Source organism: Apodemus sylvaticus, chromosome 15, assembly GCF_947179515.1.
Source record: "Apodemus sylvaticus chromosome 15, mApoSyl1.1, whole genome shotgun sequence".
In the NCBI taxonomy this organism is placed as follows: domain Eukaryota; kingdom Metazoa; phylum Chordata; class Mammalia; order Rodentia; family Muridae; genus Apodemus; species Apodemus sylvaticus.
Window position 1 is genome coordinate 71184371 of NC_067486.1, and position 22607 is coordinate 71206977.

General features: G+C 41.9%; 1 protein-coding gene across 2 annotated transcripts in view; it reads left to right on the forward strand.

Annotated features, from left to right (window-relative positions):
* Positions 1 to 22607, forward strand: part of Atp13a5 (ATPase 13A5) — a 136438-nt gene that overhangs the window by 38276 nt on the left and 75555 nt on the right. Inside the window, exons 6-10 of one of the 2 annotated variants that reach the window (XM_052158013.1) lie at positions 4203 to 4272; positions 8823 to 8957; positions 14931 to 15003; positions 15842 to 15970; positions 21586 to 21756. In XM_052158013.1, the coding sequence (XP_052013973.1) occupies positions 4203 to 4272; positions 8823 to 8957; positions 14931 to 15003; positions 15842 to 15970; positions 21586 to 21756 (578 nt within the window). The remainder of the gene's footprint in view (positions 1 to 4202; positions 4273 to 8822; positions 8958 to 14930; positions 15004 to 15841; positions 15971 to 21585; positions 21757 to 22607) is intronic. The other variant, XM_052158014.1, reaches the window with a different exon arrangement.

Genomic DNA, 22607 nt, shown 5'->3' on the forward strand with positions numbered 1-22607 from the left:
GTGGACAGGGTCAGGGCACCTGTTTACCTTCTTCATTCAGCCCATCTTGCTCTTGGCCCTTTGTTTAGGCCCCTGAAAACAGAAAAGTATCTGCCTGGCAGCATGCCTGAGATAACACTAGACATTCACCTCAGGGGTGACTGCAGAAGGGAGCAAAGCTTTGACAGCCAGTGTTTGTCAGTCTCTGTGGTGGGAACACTCATTCCACAGCCAGTTCGTGTCATCAGTACAGCAAGACTCCTTCAGTAAAGGAGAAGCTGGGAAGAGCCTCTCACTGTTGGTTCTGCGGCTCTTCCAGGACAAACTCAGTTATCAGTTTTGTCCTCTCTTCTGAGAGAAGCAGGCATTCTTCTTAGGTACCCCCCGAAAAGGAATGTGGGTGATGGGCAGTCAAAGAGCCAGTGAAAGCTACACCGATAGGAAGCTGTTTTATAAAATGATCAGCCATAAAGGAGAAAGGAAGATGGAAGTCAGATGAAGGAAGGAAAGAGAAATAACAGTCACCCTTATGCATTTTGAAATGTGCACACTATGAAAATTGTCCAAACACGCACACACAATCAGCTTCCCATATCATCTTTCTAGAAAGGAGTAGGTGATGGCTGATCAGAGAATGGCCTTCTCCTGTTTGGCCTTCTGTGTCTCTGGAAAACTGTAGGATTCTCTCCTGACAGAGATACACTTGCAGAATGGAAAGGATAAGCAAAAGCAGAGTTCAGGGGTGATGTTTGAGCAGTGCAGGAGTGGTTACAGCATCCTCCCGCTTCCTCATTAAGGATCCTGACTCCAGTCTACAAGGGCTCCAGAGCCCCACACCAAGTTCTCTAGCAATTCTTTGAGGCATGTACTCATGCATTCATTTGAGTCAGCAAAGGAAAAACAAAGCAAACAGAAAAGAGGAGTGAATTATCTCTCAAAGAAAAATACTATTAACCATTCATGATTGGTATTTCAGAATTCACACATTCCGCATGATCTGAATATCTCAAAATCGGAGGAAACCCCTTATGAAACTAGAAGCAGCAGCTCCGACCAGTATGAAATTCCTCTCTTCGAGGAATTCTGAGGTCTGCGGACATCGTCAAGATCCATCCTCTGAGAAGGGGCTGTCTGCCATCTTAGCAGTCTCTCCCTAATGAATAGTGACAGATGTTAGGCAAACCTACTTAACTGCGTTTGGCCTACACCGTCTGGTGAGGACACACAGAGTGATTTCAGCCTTGCTTCTCTGCCACCTCATCAGATCTTTCATGGTGGAATATAATCTTTCCTTGTGTGTCTTGGCTTCAAGCCTAATACTTCTGGTTGCTTCACCACTGCCAACATCCAGGAGAATTCTCTGAGGCTGTCCCTGAGATTGAAATGGGTACACAATCTCTAAACAAACACGGTTTCTCTTGGTGAAGGTCAGTAGGATTGACAAGACAGAAAAGAGTATGCCGCTGTGACTTCCTCTTGGCCCAGATGAGCCCAAGGCCTCATTTACAGGCAATGCTTGGCCCACACTATCCCGTGCCTCACTTCGCCAGGACTTGAGCTCTTCCCCCAATGGCAATTTCAGGCACCATCTTCTCAGACAAAGAGAGACAAAGAATGTCAGACCTCAGCTTACATTCTCAATTGGATTTCTGTAATCTCGGTCTGTCCTTAGTTTTGCATCAGAGTTCTGAACTTTGACAGAGGAGAAAGTTCTCTAGATGTGGGCCTCCCTACCTTTCATTAACCCCAGCATTTTTGGACCATATTCTATGTCTAGCCTCAGGTCCTAGAAAAGCAATTCTGAAAACACTTTCCTCTTGCCTTCAAAAACTGTTCATGGGACTTAAGGAGAAAAACATGTATATATATGTTTTATTTAAGTGAGGTAAGTGGTGTTACCAAAACATAAAATTTTGCTGAAGGAGAGGAAAATATTTAATTGTGTCTGACAGAGTCATACTTTAAAGACAGTTGCCACTTACTGTGATTTGTCATGTCCTTGGCATACTCTTGACAACTGCTTTGCATATTTATCTCACTAAGACAGTGATCACAATTTTACTAGGTATATTTTATCAAATTCATTTTTCAGATAAGGGAACCCAGGTTCATTCCCACCTCCAATTTGGATATCCATTAATTGGATATCCAATTGATTATGAAGTATGTGTTATACTCTCTCTGGGCTCTTGGGAATCTATTAATGTCCCTTAAAAGGTTATGTTATTATAATGGCAGAAACATCCAATTAAAACATTGGAAAAATGAGGTATGGGCTTACTTGGTAAAATGCTTGCCTGGTAGGAATGACGACGTGGGTGTAATCTCTAAAACCCATGTAAAAAGAGCTAAACATGGTGGTGGTGCTTATTTGCAATCTCTGTACTTGGAGATGTTAGAGACATGACCTGAGGTTTACTAGCTAGCTAGTCAGCATAGCCTACATGGTATGTTCCATGAGAAACCTTGTCTGAAAATAAAGGTAAAACGCCTCTGAGGAAAGACTTCTGCATATACATGTGAATGTACACATGTACCTGTCCCGTACATGTACACACACACATACATATGAAGAAAATATATGTTCACATTGTCATATATGCTATTGAGAAAAATAAGGTAGGTTAAAGAAAAAGGAAAGTTAGGATAGCCCCCCCCCCCATCATAAGGAGCAAACCCAGGGTTTTGTACATACTAGATAAATGTTCTACCATGTGCTACACAAATGTTCTACCATGGAGCCTAGCCCTAGGCCCAAGAGAGAGCCTATTCAAAATAGGATTGTTAGGGAGGGTTTCCAGAAGGAAATCCTTTTTAGAGGCCCAAATGGAGCAAGTCATGCAAAGTCATGAAAAGATGCAAGGAACCTGGCCTAGGAACAGCAAGGACAGAGACTTGGTTGGGTGTAGAGCTAGGTCTGCTCACTCTCAGAGTTCTGAGCGACACAGCTTGGTTGTCAGGTTGGCCTTTTAAAGGCTAAGTAACATTTACAAAAGGAAGAGTATAAGGAGAACAGAGTCTGCAGAAGAGAGAAGGACCAGGCGCCGGGTCCTTTGAGGTTCTGACAATTGGCTAATAACTGATTACTGTCACACACTCAACAAGGCTTGAGTTCAAGTCTTTGGAGGTTACAGAATGAGATTTAGCATTCACAAATTCACACAGCTCTTCCGCTCTGCCTCTTTGTCCCTAAGCCTCAGTGTTTTCCCACATGATGGAGTTAGAGGAACTTAATAGGAATCATTTCTTTCCTCAGTAAGCAATAGTTCAAGTTGGTATAACATGCTTTAAAAGGCACATGAATGTGAGCTCGGTTCTGAGTTATACACTAGCAAGATCAAAGAGTCCTCATGTAGGCTGTCCCTGCTGACATTCCCAGAGGTGGAGTTGGGAAGTGATGTCATAGAGGCCATGGCTGGGAGTAACTTTCCTTTCTGGCTCTGAGAACTTAGGATGGCTACTTACTTTGTTCAAGCTTCAGGATTTTTTTTTATAAGTAGTGGTAATATGAAGTGTTTGTTAATATGATGCTTAGAAGTCCCATGCTTACAATTAATATTAGCCATTAATTAATATTAATATTAATAATATTAGCTAAAGACTCACAGTGAACTTTTCTATTGGCAAGATTAACCCTTTAGAACTCTGTAGAATCTTGTAAGGATCAAATATATGTTTTGCAAGAACTTAAAATTTGTAACACACAATCCAAATATCAGGGGCTCTTCTTTGCAGTGAACATGTGTGCTGGCTGTTACAGTGAGTGCCATAGAGCACCTTGCTAGGTACTTAATCTTTCTCTGGTGCCTTGAGTGGGTTCACCCTACAAGGACCTCTTGTGAGAGATTCCAGGATAAGACAGACACCATCATTGATGTCTAGAATAAACTGAATGCCTGAGAAGTCTAGGAATATCTTCAGACTTGTGTCTTCTTAACTGCTCTTAGGATGTTATCAAGTTATTTTCCTAAAAGCCCTTTCCAATTTCAATTGACTAACTCAGTTGTATTAAAGACAGTTTAAAGTAGGAAAAAAAATCAACCTTCTTAATGATGCATCGACTTTCATCTTAAAACTATACTCATGGTTTAGAATGGCGTAAGCCTATAGTGGTTACCAAGGCACAAGGTGCCTAAAGCACAGAGAGGTGGGTGGCTTGTGGTCTATGCTTACTTGTCACTGGGCTTGTTGGCTGACTCTAACAGATGGTCAATCTCCCACAGAAGGCTAGTGTGTGGGCCTAATGCTATCGAGGTGGAGATCCAGCCCATATGGAAGCTGCTTGTTAAACAGGTAACTTGATAATTTTCTTCTTTTTTGAAAAAGAGAATCTATTTCTTAATGTCTTGGCCTCAGTGGGATTGTAAATAACATTTGTACCCTCAGTGGGAATGCTGTTTCCTGTGACTGCTTCTTGACACTAGACTATAATTTTTCTGTTTATTAATCCTTCCTTTCTGTTTTTATTTAATGCCAGCAACACACACACACACACACACACACACACACACACACACACATACACACCAGCATCTGACCTATCCTTTTCAATTGCCTTTTTATTTATTACATCTGTCTGTCTGTCTGTCTGTCTGTCTGTCTGTCTGTCTGTCTGTCTGTCTGTTTGTCTGTCTAACTGTCTGTCTGTCTATCTATCTGTCTGTCTGTCTGTCTATCTCTCTATGTATCTATCTATGTATCTATCTGTCTGTCTGTCTTTCTATCTGGCATCTATGTGTTTGAGAACAGTTTTGTGTGTGTGTGTGTGTGTGTCTGTATGTGTGCATGTGCTTGTGAGTTGCTTGTGTTCATGTGTGTGTGTGTGCATATGTGTGTGTGTGTGTGTGTGTATGTGTGTGTGTGTACAGGTTAGAGGACAAGTGACAGGAGCCAGTTCTCCCTTTCAACCAAGTTGGTCTCAGGGATCAAGCCCAGGTCCTTACAGGTGGCAGCAAGTGCCTTCAACTATCTCACTAGCCCAGTAACCCTTTATTTTATGTTTAAATATACTTCTCAGTGAGAGTCAGATTTGTATTTTGTAAAATCCTGTTCTTTGGTCATCTTCAGTTTTCATTGTGGTGGTTGCATGGTATCTTGATCTGCTCAGGATACTCCAACACAATTCCATAGACTGGATAGAAATCCAAGGTCAAGGGGCTGTATACTCAGACCATGCTGAGGGGTCTCGGCAGTCTGTGGACCACCAGCCTCTCCATGTCTCTTTTCATGAAAGAGGTCCAATCCCTGCTTCTCAGGGCCTATGTAACCCTAGTTATCTCTCAAAGCCTCACTTCCAAACACCACCATGCTGGGGGCGGGGCCAGAGCAGAGCCACATCATTATATCTATGATCCCTAAGATTTTGAGATGTATTGTTTCGGCCCTTTACAAATTATTTTTACTTTTTCTATCTTTTTGAGTGTGGCTTCTTGTTAGTTTTTAAAAAATATATTATTATGTGTTTTGAAATTTTTATTAGTTCTTTTGTGTAAGTCAACTAAGTGAGGAAATGTCCCCCTTATATTCTCTGTGTTGGCACTCCCTCTTTCATGTCTTTGTACCTACCTCTTCCTGGTCCTCAGTGTATTATTGGGTCAGAGCCAAGCCTATATAGGAAGCTGCAGTATTCTCTTCTTAGTGACTAGTCACCAGGTCCTCTGGTCTGTGTGGGGCTTGGTATAGGTCAAGGTTGTACCATAGACTCTGTTCTCTCCCACTCTACCCTTCCTGTCTTTTCAGCCTTTACACTGGGCCCACAAGGATAATGTTTCCTCTGCTTCTTACTGTAGTCCTACTTTCCGTTTCCTGCCCAAAATTTTCTGTCCCCCTCCTCTTAGCACAGAACTCCTATCTGGTGCTATTTATCTCTGATTCAGGCTGCTGCTTTTGGGGTATGCACAATGCTCCATAATTCCAATCTATTTATAAAAAATATCATTATATGTATCTGGGTTTATGCATGGTGTAGGTGATGGAAAATGCAGATGACACACATGAGTTCATGTATCAAGGCTGGTGGGTGTGTAGGTCAGAGGACAACTTCAACTCCATTCTGTCCTTCCACCTTTATGTAAATTTCCGGGACTGGATCAGGTTCCCCAGGCTTGACAAGTGTCTTTACCCACTGTACCATCCTGCCAGCTGAGCATATTTTTAGCCACTGTCTAACCCATAAAATGGTCTTTTTTTTTTTCACAATGGCTGCATCTGTCTAATATGAAATATTATCCACCATTGTTCTATTTCTGGAGCACACACCAGGCTATTATTATTTCAGGATTAGTTTTTAGAGTAATGTTATATTCCCAGTGAAAGGAACTGGGTGCTGAGTTTTCCCTCACTTATTCCCCCCACCATACCCCCCATATGTGCACAGCTTCCCCAGCTGGGGGAAGGCAGGCTGCTTCCTGAACCTCTCACCAAAATGCATTTGAAAACTGCTAAATATTTTCCTTTCTGAGAGGAGTCTGGTATGTTTTAGCACACATGAACCAGAACCTTAGTAAAATTAAAAAATGGGGGAAGGGAGTAAATTACTTCACATTTAGTTGGAATGGATATTGAATAAGGGGTTAAATTAATTATGCTGCTGCTGTTTCTTCTGAAGAAATATTTAAGCAATTTTCCACTGTATTTCTACAAACTCAGAATCACGTTATCATTAGTACATAATCTATAATTAGAGCATTTTATGCCAAGTGAACTCAAGAGCTATAATTTGTAAGTAAAGCAGTCGAGATGGGAATAATAAAAACACCAAGAAACAAAAGCTTCTTAAATTTATAAATAATATCCAAAGAGTTGAGGAACCCTTAATATGTAGCCTTATTAACTTATTAAGTAGCTATCATTGTTAAGAGCAAAGTAGAATTTTATTCAGTGTGAGAGAGAATTATAGGAAGTAGTGTTTGGAAAGGGTTCCCTGGTTTTAGCAAGTATTTCATCTAATTTATTAACAGGATAAAGGAGGTGCTTCCTCAGAGCCGAATCCATCTGTCCCAGTGTGCTCTTTCGTTATTGCTGTCTCTGTTGTGGAAACTTCTGTCAATTCCTGGGATTTGTTCTTTATGTTGTGATTTTTTTTAATTAATTGATTGACTGACATCCAAATTTCCTCCCCCCCCTCTCCTCTCAGTCTTTTCTCCTCCCCGCATCCACTTGTCTTCCATTTCTGTTGAGAAAAAGGAAAGTCTCCCATGGATTTCAACCAGCCTTGGCATATGGAATTGCACTAAGACGACAGCATCTTCTGCAAAAAGTAGCCCAGTAGAGGGAAAAGTCTTAAAGGCAGGCAACAGAGTCAGAGACCATTCTTGTTCCTGCTGTTAGGAGCTGTGATTGTTATATTTATTTATTTATTTGGCACTAAGCTTGGATCAGGGTCTGAATAGGCAGTGTACAACTGGGCTTCATTCCAGCCCTCTGCTGGAATCAAAGGAAGCAGAAAGATCAGAGTGGGAAATAGGGGGAGTAAAAGAGCTGCTGGTGTTATGGAGACACCTGAGCATGCTGTAGTTGATCAACTTTGGAGTTAGTGACACCATCCCCCAATGATGTTCAATAAATCCTTGCAAAGCACACTGCTGCCCAGGGTCCTTCTGGGCCCAAGGAAAGGAACCACGCTGATTCTGTTGCCTCTAAAAAGATATCACTATATAACCTGTGACAGAAAGAATATTATTTTAAAATAGCCTGAATAAAAGAAGACTCTTTATTTTCATAGCACAGTCAATCTAAGTCTGCAGCATGTGAGAACAGGAAAGATGTGCCCATGATTTTTGAATGAGACTGAATTGTGTTTTTCTTCTGTTATGGTTGGTGTTCTGTGGACCCATTGCTGGGTAGACATGAGTGAAAATCCACTGACCTCAGATAGGGAACTGATACTAGACCAAACCAAACCACTCATACCACCAAAGTCTAATTTGGTAAATTTATGAAGTATTTATGGGGTGTGAGTTTTATTGGGGTTGCTTACAGGAATATGGATGAGCAGTTATTTATAAGTGCATAAATGGTTCAAAAGGAGCTGGATTCCCCCCCCCCCCCCCCCCCCCCCGCCCCTCCAGCACAGGAAACAGCTCACAAAATCTAGAAACTTGGAATACACTGCATGGGTATAAAATGTTTTTTTTCTAGTGGTTCAGGAGGTTTGAACCTTTTCTAGGTATCATGGTTGGCTGGTCTTTGTTTCTTCTATGCAATTTGGCTGATCTCAGTTTCTTCCAGACTGCTTGGTCAGAGTATCTTCTAAGCAGTTTGCTTACTCTTAGCAGTCTTCCCTGCTTATAAATTCCTAGGGAGGGAGAGGCCTGGTGAGTCTGGTCAGTTTCAGGAACTTCCTGAAGCTATCCTAGTTGTATACTTCTAGTCTCGAGGATACTGCCTTGTCATTAAGGATGACTGTTTTCACCTTCTCTGGGAACATCCTTTTGTTTCACTTCCTTGTTAAACAATCCTGTCCTAAAATACCCTGTGCTTCCACTTTCCCTTTATATCCTATCTCAAGAAGTTTTCCACTAAGAGGGAGGGTTTTAACCTGGAAACTACCTCACAGCATATGAATAAATGGGATATTGCTGGACTTTGTACAGGCAAAGTATTTATGGGGGGAGGTGAGAATATGGAATTTTTGAGTATGGCTCTGAGCACTTAAGAGTAACTTTATTTCTAACATATTACATTCTATACATTTGACATTGTCTTTGCTCAAGTTAACTGAGTTCTAAGTGAATTCATGAAAAACAGAGGTCATCCTATGTTGTTAAAAATGGAAAGACAGTCCATAACGTAATGACGTAATTCTGATTGCTATCACATAAATGCTGTTTTTGTACCTGCAGGTTTTAAATCCATTCTATGTCTTCCAAGCCTTCACCCTCACTCTGTGGCTGTCCCAGGGTTATATAGAATACTCTGTGGCTATCATCATTTTGACGGTTATCTCCATTGTCTTGAGTGTGTATGATTTGAGACAGGTAAGAATTGAAATTGTGGTTGGATTCCACTTATATTTTGCTTTTGGCTGAACAGGCAAAGCCTATAGAATTTCTACTTGGAGCATGGAGTACCTGTGTCACACACAATTCATAAGGCAGCAACAGGCACATATTCTGGGGACACTTGCAGGATAGGGTATTGGGAATACCAAGCAGATTTAAACAGCTTTTCAAAGTTTGATCAACTGGAGGCTTAACTGGACTGTGTTTAAGTGTGAGTCATGTGTGAAGAATACTACATGGATTAATAATAGTCTTACTCTTAAGACTAGGGAGAAGCAGCAACTCAAATCACATATTAATCAAGACACAAGACACTACTTTTTCTTTCTCTTTTTAGCATAGCACCCCAAAACCAAGCTGCTAGATCCAAGGATAGGTAAAATTTGAATGTTAATAGATGCTGTTAGATAATTTTCTCCAAATGAAATAATTCTTTTGATCAGAAACACACAATGTCATTGATTTCTCCAAATCTACACCAGCACTGTGTGATGGACACTGATATGTAAAAGTCTTCATCCAGTAAGTGCTTAGTGTTTGAAACTGAAGTTTTAAAGTACAGTTACTGATTGCTAGTGAAAGGAGAGTCATTTTATCTCCCCGAGCATTCCATTTTTACTTTATATTCAATGGCTTTTCATAACCACCAATAGTGTGGAGATGTTTCAGTTTTAGTCCATCTTACTTATGTCCTTGACTTTTTTTTTTTCACACACTAAAGATTGCATAGAGGCAATCTTTTCCTTTATGGTTTCTGGTTTCCTATTCAGTGTATATGTTGTGTGGCAAAACTTATCCCAAGGATATACACACATACATCTACTCAACCCCAGGTTCTCACAACAATCCAAACTATGAGCACCACCAAAGTTCAACTTGGTGAACCAGTGCATTTTGAGATCACTTACAGGAATATGGGTGAAGGGTTACTTACAGGAACAGATGTTACTCAAAGACATCTGTATCACTAAGTGTCACCCAAGCATGGGTAACAGCTCACAGTAAAAGCTGGGAACCTGGAGCACACTGCACAGCCTGCAGGCAGCTCAAGAGGATGGAGAGTGTCCTTTCCAAGTTCGGTTGATCTAAACCTCTTCCAGGCAGATCAGCTGCCTTCTGTTTCTCCCAAGCAGCTCATCTGGACTCAGAGTCTCCTTTGTACCTTAGCTTCTCTCTGTCTGTGGAGGAACTCTCATATTTTGTTGCTTATTGTGACAGGGAGGGGGCTAGTGAATCTGGGGTCAGTTTCAGGGACTTCCTGAACCTTATTTCAGTTATTTACCTTCCTGATAAAGAGCTCTGTTGCAAGATAGGATTTTCCAATCTTGGATGGAACTATTGCATAGCATTATTTAAAGATAGATAATTTTTAATTTTTCTGCATTTTAAATACCTTATCCAAATTAAACATTTGTGGCTGGACAGATGACTTAGTAGTAGAGGGTGTCAGCCAATTTTTTGAGGACCTAGGTTCAACAGTTTTCAGTACTTATATAATGGTTTACACCCAACGATAACTCCAGTTTAGGAAATCTGGTGCCCTCTTCTGACCTCCAGAATTACCAGATACCCAAGTGGTGCACATGTATACGTGTGGGCAAAACAGCTGTACATATACATTTTAATAAATCTAAAAAACTTGATTGAAATGTATGTCTTCTTCTTTACAGAATCCCTAAATTACTTTGCCCAAAATAGGGGGTAACACAACAACACAAGTTTAAACAGCAGTATTACAAAGGAGCCAAGAAGAATAGGAATTAGAAAACAGACACTAATCTCATTAGCAGCTGATATTTGTTTACAAAGCTCAACTGACCTAACTAGTAAGGCATCTTGCAAAGCCACACCAACTGGGCATACTTCCTTTAAGAACTTCTGTCCCTGAGCCCTCAACCATTTACACTGTAGATTTTATAACTCACAATAGGTTCCCATAGCCATATTATACAGGCTTTGGGCACAACCTGTGTAGAACAGGACACATGCAATGGTATATCCTCCCTCCACCTGACACATCCACATAAGAAACAGTGACCAGGATTTCCCCACCCCCAGTCAAGCACTGCACGCTATTGCATTGAGCACACTTTTTAAAACTGGCCTGTGGACTTTGAGGTAACAGTAAAATTTGTTGGGGAGGGGGGTTAGAATGAATAAAGGAAGGAACAGCTAAATCTTTATGCTGAGTTCATTGTTTCTCTGAATTAAAGCTAAGAGGGTAATCTACCTGCCTGTTTGTCCTACCCTAAGCCATGCTGATTGGTAAAAGCTTACCTTTGTGAGGCTAAGAAACACTCGAGCAGTAGTCCCTTGCTAAGAAGTTAGGACAGTGCAAGTCAGGTAGAAGTGCAAACCTTTGAAGTGTATTTGCATGCAGTCTAGCTAGGCCCCACCAGTGCATCTGGTACCATAGTACGGAAAGCATCCCTAGACACCCTCACCTCTGGCTCTACCTTCAGTCACCACGACCTAGCAAGGCCTTGGGGCACATGAGTTAATGCCCTACTTCCATTTTCTCTGGAGAAAATCCAGCCCCAGCAAACATAGATATCCAGCAACAGATGTGGAATAACAACAGTATGCAAATGAGCTGTGGAAACTGATCTTGGTTCCACTGAAGAGGGACCATAGAAACCAGAGGGGGCCTGATGAAATTCAGGCAATGAGCTTTGCAACCGTGGCAAGCATCACAGTGCTTGCCTACTCCTGGCTGGCTGGTTGTCATAGAAACCCATGCTTATAGTTTCTGAGTACATTAGCTCAAAGAGAATGCTTACATTAGCCTACCCCTGTGTTATTAGGAGATGTAGAATACTCCAGGTCTATGAAATACACTTCTGCTGAGGGCTTACTATGTGACAGAGTCTGGGGACAAAGAGGAATGCACGGCTTCCTTTTCTACCCTGGGAATTGCCTGCTTCACAGGGAAGGAAGGACAAGAAACTGTAATGGAAGTTATCAGTGCTCCAGCACAGGTGTGAAGCCAGGGGCAGAGTCCTGGATTCCTCCTGGATCTGGTCCTTGTCGGAGGAGGTCGTCTTTATACAGCATATCGTGTGAATGATTGAAAAATGCTAGTAGCGAACGAACGGGGCTGAACATTCTAGGGAGTGGCCCGAGCAAAGGCATGGGAGCATGGCAGGCGCCCCAGAACACTAAGTCTGATAAACAAATTTGGCTTCCCAGTATAATGAGGTTTGAGAATTACAGTCAAGCGCTGTTAACTCAGACTCCCCCACTTCCAAATGTGTTGATTAGTGTCCCTGTCAACTGAAGTTAGCATGCCATTGACTCAATGAGTTTGCTGAACAGAAAGTAAGTGAAAGACATTGAGAAGGAAAAACAGTGCTGAAAAGGAAGTGGAGCTATTTTAAACATGAAGAGAGTCAGGCGGATGTGCCTAATAAGCGCCTGACTGTGGCAAAGGACTCCAGCATTTTCTGCCCCAGCCTTTTGCCTTCTGTGTTTCTATGTATGTCGGAGATAGGATTTTTGTTCTATCTATCTATCTATCTATCTATCTATCTATCTATCTATCTATCTATCTATCTATCTATCTATCAATCATCCATATATTTATGTATGTATGTATGTGTGTGTGTATGTATGTATGTATGTATGTATGTATGTATGTATGTATGTGTATTTTCCCTTAGTGTCTACCACAGTGGTTAGTCTCTAGTAGCTGTCTGATATTATGAATGGTTATGAACATAATCACTTAAGTCTTATAACATCTTATAGATTTCCTCAATGAAACCTTGCAGGCTTGGGATACGTCCCTAGCATGTTAACCAAATCGGCAGAATGACACTTTAAATCTTGAAGTTAACTTCGGATGTATCTAGGTTATTAACTATTTACCAAGAATTAGTTATTATTCTATTTACCAAAGAAGCTATAGCTTCTCCAGTGGCAGTTCACAGGCACTGTCCATGGCTGGCTACTGGAGCAAATCAAGAACTCCAAATCAAGAATTTTGATTGAAATTAGGGTTCTTAACACAGAACCTTGGCTGACTCACTCAGTTACCTGTGGTTTAAGTGTCTGCTGTGCCGATCAGGACCCAGGGAGTCACCTTACAGTGATGAATATGTAGCTAACAGTACCTTCATTTCTTGCAATCTATTGACTCAAACTGGGAAGTTTAGTTTTGCACGTGGAACTGAAGTGAATACCATTCTTTTCTCTGCATAAATATTAATATTGAATTCATTATGCTCTCTTTGGGTAAAGTCATACAGTTGTGTGACTATGCCTATCAGTCTGGCAAAAATTGTACCATTCAAAGTTACTAAAAGAACAGATCAAAGTAATTTAACCTGTAAAAGGGAAAAAGAAGTCTTCTGTTTGGCTTAGTTTAGGCTGAATTTGAAGAGTCACAGCAGGAATTTGACTAGCTTCTACTTAGAGACATCCAATTCTCTGATACCCATTGGAAAGGAGCAGTACCTCTCCCATCTGCCCACCTGGTCCACAGTTGCTGGTGCGGTCTGGTCCTCATGCTCCCCTCCTCGCCATGTCGGTATGGGGAGTGTGCGGACTGAATCCCTTCTTGTCTCTGCCTTCCCGGCCCCTTGTTTTCCTTGGAGTGACTGCTTCCTCTCCAGAGTCCCTCTCATCTCCTCCACCTTTTATAGACATATCTCAATAAGTCCTACTTCAGTGAGGCTTTCCAGTTGCTGTCTCACCCTAGTTTCCTCAGCAGCTTTTCCCTGAGTAAGACTCATGTGCTAACACTCATATGCTCTTAATATAGCACTATTGCACAGACGGCTTTGTAAGAACTAGCTGAAAACTTACAATACCTCCTCCAAAGGCACATGTTTCTTTTTTTGTTTACATTCCAAATGATTTCCCCTTTCCCGGTTCCCCCCCTCCCCATATGTCCCATAAACCTTCTTCTCTCCACCCATTCTCCAATCACCTCCCTCCTTTTTTTCCTCTGTCCTTATATTCCCCTCCAATGCAAGATCAATCCTTTCCAGGATCAGGACCCTCTCCATACTTCTTCATGGGAGTCATTTGTTATGCGATTTGTGCCTTGGGTATTCAGGGCTTCTGGGCTAATTAATATCCACTTATCAGAGATTGCATTCCATGTGTATTCTTTTGTGACTGGGTTACCTCACTTAGGATGATATTTTCCAGATCAAACCATTTGCCTAAAAATTTTGTGAATTCATTGTTTCTAATTGCTGAGTAGTATTCCATTGTGTAAATATACCACATTTTCTGTATCCATTCCTCCTTTGAGGGGCATCTGGGTTTTTTCAAGCTTCTGACTATTATAAATAAGGCTGCTATGAATATAATGGAGCATGTGTCTTTATTGCAAGGGCACATGTTTCTTATCTCCCCTTTTGGATGAGCAAAAGGGACTTAGACTGTCTTGTTTGTATTAGCACTAGGACTCCACATCTAGAGGTGTGACTCCAGCCTGTTTACAGATACTGTTTTTTCTGGATTGTCATTACAGAACAAACTCTGACAGGTCATAGCCTTCTCTGGTTTGCTTTTCTACCTTGGTTCCTCTACTTGTGTCCTGGACTCTGTAGTTGTGTATCTTTTTTTCTTTTGTAAGTTGTATCAGATAAACAGGGAAAATTTCTCCTAAAATCATGTGTGTGCGGGGGAGGTAGGGGCGGTAGCAGGAGAGTCGATGTGTCAAAAGTCAAAGTCGAAGCTGAATTTAGTGGAACACATATCTGTAATCCTAGCAGTTGGAGGCTGAGGAAGACAGATTGTTTTGAGTTCTAAGCTAGCCTGGGCTACATAGCAAGACCCTGTCTCAAAGACCAAAGACAGAAGATCAAGTGGCAGCAGTCATTTATTTGCCGGGGGTTGCTTGGCTGGGGCGGCAGGCTTACAGTTTGCCGTATGTCAATCAGGCCGTTGGCCCCATATGAGCTCTCTGTTGGTAAAGCCTTGCCTTTCTCTTGGCAGCAATCAGTTAAGCTACACAAGCTTGTGGAGGATCACAACAAAGTCCAGGTCACAATCACAGTAAGAGGCAAAGGTAGGTGGCTCGTCCCATTGTCTCCCTACTCACTGTTGCACAGCAGACTACTGTTAGTAGAGTTGTCGCCATCAAAGGCAAAGCTTCTCTCTGACTGGATCCAGGGCTAGCCAGATAATGAGACCAACTGAGGCCCTGTAACTCATACAACTGAAGGAAGTTAAGACTCCAGGTACATGCCCCACCCCAGGTCAGGCTGGCCTTACCCCCTCCCCATCTTTGTTTACATTATCATCTTCTTAGAGTTCAGCTTCAAATTCTCTCTGCCCATGCATATTTCATGTAGTTGGATGTTAATGTGCAAACTAAAGCTGACTTTACCTTTTGCCAATTAGTTATATCCCAAAGACTCTGCACCAAACATTCTAAGCTGTCATCTGGAACTGAGGCTTGAATGGGGGTTTTGGACACTGACTGGACTCTTGGGATTTGCTCTGAGTTTGTTCAGGGTGGGGTGGCCACAGTTTTGTGCAAGGAACAATGATCTAGTGCTCACGGGGTTCCAGTGCCCGGAGAGAGCACCTAGCAGCCTCCCTCTTGACTAATACTATAAAATTACTTTGTACAGAGTCTGTCTGGATATCACATTCCAAACAGGAACTTATCACTCGCCATCCTTTGCTAGGCCCCAGAAAACAATTCCTTAATTCTAATTCCCTTGTAATTATTCAGTTGAGCGGTAGCCTCACCCCACCCCCACCCCAGCCGGTGAACAGGTAGGGTAGGTCTTACTCAACTGGAAAATAAACAGATAAGAGTTCTTAGTTATTTTAATCCTTAAAGGAAAACAAGAAAAGGCTGAGACAGACAGTCATGGAACTTTTTGCTGTCATAATAGGTCTGCAGGAGCTGGAGTCCCGTCTTCTGGTTCCTGGGGATATTCTCATTCTTCCTGGGAAAATCTCATTGCCCTGTGATGCTGTCTTGATCGATGGGAGTTGTGTGGTAAATGAAGGAATGCTCACAGGTAGGCCTTTTTAACCCAGCATCCTCTTTCTTGCCCTGCAGGCCAAGCAAATCAAATCAACTACCCTTATCTGGCTGGGACCCTGGCCTTCACTAGGAAAAGAAGTAGATAAGAGAGAACCACCCTGCCTTTTTTAGGCAAAGAAAGACTCAAAACACAGAAGCAGGCAGCACTGGTTAACAATAGTTTTAAGCCACAAAAGAGAAACCAGGAGAGACATTTACTATCCCGTGGGATTTCCTGCTGAATGGTGGTGTGAAGGGGTGAGCAGAAGGAGGCTTGGGCAGGTGAACCGGTGGAAATGTAGTATCTTCTAAATCTGAGACTGATTCCATCTGTATGTAAAGATAGCACAGTCTAAAAAGCCATCAGGTCCTTAACAGACGCTAGGAAAGAGCTGCCTAGCTAAGTGCTCTATGGGTGGGGAGTGCACACTGGAAAATTCCAGAGAGCTTTAGCACAGCTGACTATGTGCTGCTGTGTTCTTCAGAGTCACAGCCTCTGTGGATCTCACTTGCAGTTCAGGTGGCTCCAGTGTTCATCTATAATTTTTAAAGTCTTGTAATTGTATAACCAGGAATATGTTACTTATACAATTTCCCTTTAGTGTAGAACAGTACGTTTTAATGACAGAGACTATTCAGAAGCCTGAGCCTGAAAGCTATCTGTCCTTTGTGCTGACCAATCATTAAAATTTCCTGTCTCCATATGGTACAAAGACGTCAAGAAAGTAGTTCACCCAAACCTTGAATGTGACCCGAGTGAAGCAGAAATCCATGGTCTGTTCCTAAATTGTTCAACACAAGCAGATCTTACATTTAAACAAATGGGTCTACTTAATGCAAAATTGAGACAAGATGTAGTGAGCCTAAATATGTTTGGTATAATTGCAAACTGTCCCCTTTAATGTGTTGAGGTCTACCTGCCTAGTGATGGTGCTGATGAGGGTTTGCACACGGCGTGTTGCCATAGGACCCAGTGTGTAAACCTCTAGCTATAAAAGACATTGGCTAGTCTCTGCCCAATATGTCCCCACAGCTTGAGTGTGCTGGCACTTTGCTTCTGTCCCTGGGCAACAAAGAGCGTGACATGGGGACACCAGAGGTAGGAAAGGCAGGAAGGCTAGGGCCTCCTATCCGCCTCTTCCTTTCATGATCTACAGGATTTGCCTTGAGTCTCAGGACAAGCCAGAATGTTCCAGAAAATTAAAAGTGGTGTAAAATGTCCTTGGATGTCAGTGGACCTTTCTTACATTTACTAGCAGCAACATTCACATATCCTGAGTGCTAAAAATAAACGATCCATTTTAGAGTCAGACCCAGTGAAACAGAAATATATCTGAAAAGAACTGTATGTTTCTTATTAGTTTCTTCAAAAACACATAAATACCAGCATGCACTAAAATAGTTTATTTCACAATGGCTATGGACCCATTGAGCATACATACTGTGAAAAGGATCCAGAGAGAACCACCATAATATTAGAGTCATATTCCTGGCTGAAATATGGTCAGTGTTAGGGTATAAGTCCACAAATGTAACTCAGATATGTCTACTTTCCATTTTCAAACTAACTCCTTTCAGACATAGACATTTTATTTATATAAAAAGAGTGTGTAAACACTCCCAGTATCCCTACAGTAATGTATTCCATAAGCAGAATTTATATATCATTCCATCATCAAACATCAAACATCTTAGGCTAGGGGCTGTTAAAATATCAACTTAGAAATGAAGGAACAGAGTTGAACATAGACCAGGGTTGCTCAGCGATCGGCGATAGAGTCAGAACGGGAGGTGGCATTTGTTCCTAAATACAAAGTGTCACTTGAGTGCAGAAGCTGAGTCTCATGTGGGAAAGCCGTTGTCACCATTTTGGCCCCCATCACCCTTCCCTCTGTGCAGCTGTCTCCTTCCACAGCACCTGCTCACTGGCAGAACTGTCACTGCTACACAAGAAGCTGACCTTATTTTCTAACTGTGTTTGTTGGATGCACAGTGAAGCCATGAGTTACTCTTGACTCTATTCAGCACTCAAGGCCGACAGGACAGCAGGATGGGGTGGGGTAGAGCCCAGTCTTCTTGTGGTCATAGTCACCCCCTTTGTCTCTGTGGCAATCTGGGGCCTGTCACCGAGTTTCCATGGCATTATTTTGAGTGTTCTCATAGGCTTCTAAGGTGCATGTCCCTTTTCTTAGGGACATGTGGTATATAAGTCTCCTTTGGTTCCTCTTTCCCCTTTTTCGGGATTGATAATTTGGACGGAAATGCAGGACAGAGATGGCATGGAGAATTTTTTTTTTTTAACTGTCTGGAAGTTCATAGAATCCATGATTACAAATGAGATTCAGAGGTCAGTTTCTAACTTGCCTGTCTTTTGTGCCTCCTTTCCTGAGGCAACGGCCTCCTTCAAAGACCTTCCTTCCCCTTAGAGGGAGGAGGCAAAACTCAAACTGGCACATGATAGAGGTGCGGAATTTGTGAATGCTTACCGTTTCCCTAGTTCTAGTGTGTTCACTGTTTTATAGTGGCATTTTACACATTGCTCCATTTACTCTGCAGTCCTTTCGAGCTGGGTGACTATGAGGCCAGGAGAGGAGAAATAATTTGGCAATACGCACACAGAATCAGAGTGGTGCCCCTGAGATGCGGGTGCATTTGTTCTTCTGTTCAGGCCCTGATTTCACCAGTTTATTAGCAGAAAAATCTTCTGGGGACACAGAAGTGAGAGAGGCCAAGAAGGTTTCTGAAGCAAATGGAAAACATGAAAGTCATAAATATGTGAACAACTGCTTCATAAGCCAAGGCATTGCTTCCCCGGGAACTATGCTTCTAGCCAGGGCCTTGTCCTTCTCGTGGGGATGCTCAGGGGAGAGATGGCGGCTTTCTTCTTCCTCCCTCTACTCATGAAAGATCTGATTGATTAGAACTGCAGGGCAGATGAAGAGATGTGAGATGGATGCACAGGATTTTTTCCTCCGAAGTCTTTCTGAATTGATATTCTGCCGCCCATCCTTGTAAGCGATGGGTAGATCAGAACTGTCTCTCCCCTTTCTTTCATTTCCCCCTCTCTTCTCATCCCTCCTTCCTCTTGCCCGTTTAGCTGTTCGCTTGATGCACATTCTGAAATGCGTTGGGATCAGCCAGACACAGGAAAACTGTACTTCTCTGTCAGATCATTCTCTGTCATTTGGTCCCAGCGACGCAATCAACAAGAAAACGGCATTTCAAGCACTGACAGCATGAAGTGGCATCCAGATCCGTGGGGACATGGGGGAATCTCTATCTGGCAGACGCTGAGGTCTCAAGGTCCCTGGCACCCAGTCTGTAATAGAGAGTGCACAATCAAACTGCTTCCTTCTGACGTGTACTCCCACCTCCTCCCACACTAAGTTTCTTCAGGTGAATCCATCTCTTTCTGGACTCTCCAGAAAGGCTCACGCTATGATTCTTAAGAATATATGAATAGTGTTAATTATGCGTAAATTTATCTGCCCGAACAGGATCTTGATGTGACTTTATATGATAAGCACCTCTCCGATTCCAATGTCACAAGGGTATATAAAAGGAAACTAGCTACTATTATGTTAGCCAGAGTCATAGTCTGGATTAATTTGTTTTGTCACTAAGTAATCTGCAAGTATCTACCTATTATAGGGGCTGGCTTCAAAGATAACATGGCAGAATTATTTGGAGGCTTGCCAAAACATTCTATCTCTTCTACAGAGTCATTTAGGATACAATTGGTAAATCTACACAGTGGATGGACATCATGGCTATTTTAAAGAAAATGGACTATGGACAGTTCTCAGTTTAAGGAATTTACTGAAAAATATTTAGGACTGCAATAAACAATGTTATAGCTTCTTAAACCTTTCTTTGTAAGCATAATCCATGCTAGGAAACTGGCTTCAAAAGAACAGTAATAGAATAAACTAAGTATTTGCTTTTATTTAACTCAGACACACATTTAGCAGAGAACACATATTTGGACAGATTATGTGTCATAGAGTAAAGTGAGGAGTATAAAAATTTTTATATTGCAATGTTCTTGGCCTCAGTTATTACCTAGAGACATAATAAAGAAATGTAACTATAATCAATATAATGCTATTTCTAAATTGGAAAGATGGCATATTATTTTGCTAATTGGACACAACAAAAGACTGATGGAATTTTAAATTTGTTCTAGGATGTTTTAACTCTGGGAACTAGGAAGCGTTATGGACGATATTAATTAATTGTGGAATATTTCCTTTTGAACTTTTTTCATGTTTTCTTTGTACCTTCAATATTCTGTCTTGCAGAATGCCACCTTTCTTGAGATGGGGACAGAGACTGTAGCAGCCAAGACTAGGAAGTATTGAGGGGTTGACCGAGGGGTTAGGAAAGGGCTTGCTCGCTGAAGCTTCTATAGGGATTAGCCTGGGAGACCACTGGAACTCTCATAGGTTTGGGAAGTCTAGCAACAAAGTCTGGGACCTATTTTGTAATGTCAAGTTGAAAAAACTATTTTTCATAGAATATGGGATAATGGTGTGCTCTACAGTTTCACATCAACTTGACACATGCTAAAGTCAACAGAGAGGAGCGACCTTTTATTAAGAAAATGTTTCCATAATTTTGGGTTAAAGGCAGGCCTGTAGGTCATTTTCTTAATTTTCTTGATTGATGTGGGAAGGCCCACCCCATTGTGGGTGGGATCATCCTTGGATTGTCCATCCTGTGTTCTATAAGAAAGCAGATTGAGGGCTAGAGAAATGACTCAGTAGTTAAGAGCACTGACTGCTCTTCCAGAGGTCCCGAGTTCAAATCCCAGCACCCACATGGTGGCTTACAACCATCTGAAATGGGATCATGTGCCCTCTTCTGGTGTGTCTGAAGACAGTGGCAGTGTACTTACAGACATAAAATGAATAAATAATCCTTTAAGAAATCAGGCTGAGCGAGCCTTGAAGACCAAGCCAATAAGCAACACTCTTCCATAACCTCTGCATCAGCTCCTGCCTCCTCTTTCTTGATCTGCTCGAGGTCCTGTCCTGACTTCCTTCAATGATGGACAACAATATGAAAGTATAAACCAAATAAACACTTTCCTTCCCAACTTGCTTTTTTGGTCATGGCATTATGTCATAGCAATCGAAACCCTAACTAGGACACATGGAATGGTGGCTTTGTTAGGAGTCACCTGGAAAATGTGTACAAGGACTATGATTGAGGCCAGGACTTTTGTCTCCTGTTTATTATTATATTCCCAGTACCTAGCACTTTCTGGCTCAGAAGTAGCACTTTAAGGTATTCATGGAATAAACAGGAACAAGTGTGACTGTATAGATATATGATCAAATGAAAGGTAAATTGAAATAAGCCAGTACGTGTTTATAGCCTCTGGAACAGTGCTAGATGATGGAACATCATCTTGGAACATGGTTAGGTGATAATCTAACTGCTCATTAAGTTATGACAACACAGCACACATTGCACATATTGGGGTGATAAGCAGAGTTTAAGCAAATACTTAAACTAGAATCATACAGTTTCTTGAAACTGGCCCCTCACCCATTCTGAATAACTACCTGAGTTTACACAGAATCGATAAAATGCAACCTTCTTTAGGAGAAAGTATACCTGTTACAAAGACGCCATTGCCCCAAACGGAGAACACCATGCCCTGGAAATGCCACAGTTTGGAGGACTACCGGAAACACGTGCTCTTCTGTGGAACAGAAGTGATTCAGGTCAAGCCATCTGGCCAGGGACCTGTTAGAGCCGTTGTTCTGCAGACAGGTGAGTGGATCCAACTTTTATAAACTTAAGTTGTGCTGGAAATGGGGAGAATTGGAGGTGGGCAATTTTATTTAGGATTTTGGAGTTTGCCATATTCTGGGAACAGCAGCCATACTCTTTCCTTATGTAAGTGATTCTAAGTTGCCATCACTTAAATTGAACATGTATTGTTAAACCCTTATATGTGATGAGTGACATGCAGAGATGTTGGGAATTTTCCTAAAGGCTTGGGGCTGTAGGTTTCTCTTTTTCCCTCAATGTTTTCTTGCAAAGCAACATCAGCTGCAACAACCAGGAAATATCTTTTTTTCATCTCCAAAGGTTGCTGGCTGGATATCACCCCTGGTGGCTTTGCAGACACTTCAGGGTCAAAGGTCTAGACATGAACTCAGTGTGTGGCACTGCCCCTCTGTGAACAACACCTTGATCCAGCCCAGATGGTAGTACATCTTTAACACTTCGCTTTCTCCCAGAACAAACAAGACATTGAATGTCAAGGTCTCTGCTGTCACCTGCTGAGTCACAGTCCCTTGCCTTCACTGTCGTGGCTGTTGTTCATGCAGGCTTCGTCATTTCCCAGCTACACTATCATACCAGAAACACTCTTTTGACTGTTTCCTTTCAGTTTTTGCTTTAATCTCTCTCTAAACTGTTCCTCAGTCTGTCACCACAGACACATTTTCTTGTCCCAGTTTTCAGTAGTACATTCATACCATGCTCAGAATGTTTTCATAACTACATTCATTTTCACTTTTCATATGATATCACACAACCAAGGCTTCCCATGGCCTAGTCCAGGCTGTGTGTGTTTGTGCTGCTACACAAATCCACAGACAAAACAAACACATTGC